This window comes from Carlito syrichta, unplaced genomic scaffold (genome assembly GCF_000164805.1).
Source record: "Carlito syrichta isolate Samal-C Ts95f unplaced genomic scaffold, Tarsius_syrichta-2.0.1 Scaffold309773, whole genome shotgun sequence".
In the NCBI taxonomy this organism is placed as follows: domain Eukaryota; kingdom Metazoa; phylum Chordata; class Mammalia; order Primates; family Tarsiidae; genus Carlito; species Carlito syrichta.
The window spans coordinates 892,463-893,238 of record NW_007253869.1 but is presented as its reverse complement, the minus strand read 5'-3'; the positions used below and the strand labels follow the sequence as shown (position 1 = coordinate 893,238).

At 70.9% G+C, this 776-nt stretch overlaps 1 protein-coding gene across 1 annotated transcript in view; it reads right to left on the bottom strand.

Annotated features, from left to right (window-relative positions):
* AJUBA (ajuba LIM protein) overlaps window positions 1–776 on the bottom strand; it is an 8,724-nt gene that overhangs the window by 7,204 nt on the left and 744 nt on the right. The window contains exon 2 of the mRNA XM_021717477.1: window positions 433–774. Within this exon, the coding sequence (XP_021573152.1) occupies window positions 433–774 (342 nt within the window). The remainder of the gene's footprint in view (window positions 1–432; window positions 775–776) is intronic.

Sequence of the window (776 nt, the reverse complement as noted above, 5' to 3'; positions counted from 1 at the left end):
CCCCCACCCGCGCATTCCCCGAATTCCTGCGGGCGGAGCCTGGGCCCGGGTGGGGGCGCGGTGCGCCGAAGCCTCCAGGGGCACTGGCGTGAGGTGGGGGGAAAGATGGGGGATGCCCTCGCTGCCCCACTCGGTCCGCTCCGGACGAGGCCTCCTGCCGCGAAGGGCCGAGGCTCGAACGCTCGAGAAGCTGGGACTCGTGGGATAACCAGGGAGGCTGAATGTAGCAAGGACGAGGCGTCCTGGTTCATGCGAAACCCAGTAGGAAGGGAAAGCGCTCTGGGGTCCGCCCCCATCCATCCCTCACGTTGCACTTCTAGTCCCGCGCCTCCGCCTCGGACCCCGAGACGCCGGCGCTTTGGCCGTCGGGGCAGTGGAGAGCAGAATGCGGTGATGGGTCCCTCCCCGGCCCGAACCGTTTCTCTCACTCACCGAAGTAGTCCTCTCGGGCCTCCGGCTCCCGCATCCGAGCCCGGGTGGCCTCCGGTACGAACGGCCCTGGCGGCTCCTCGAGACTCGACGGCTCAATCCCCGAGGGCTCCCCGCGGGCGCCGGCTTCTCGCCCACCGGTGCCTACCGTCAGGCGCAGCAAGGCTGTTAGCTCATCCTGGTATCGGGCGCCCGCTGCGCAGTCCCCGTAGCCGGTCACCGAGTGTCGTCCGGGTTGCGCCCCCCGCCTCTCCAAGGGCCCCGCCGCTCCCACTCCGGCCCCGGCCAGAGCGCCGGGACTGCCCAGGGCCGGGGGATACGAGTGGCGGCTTTCCTGGCAGCCGAAC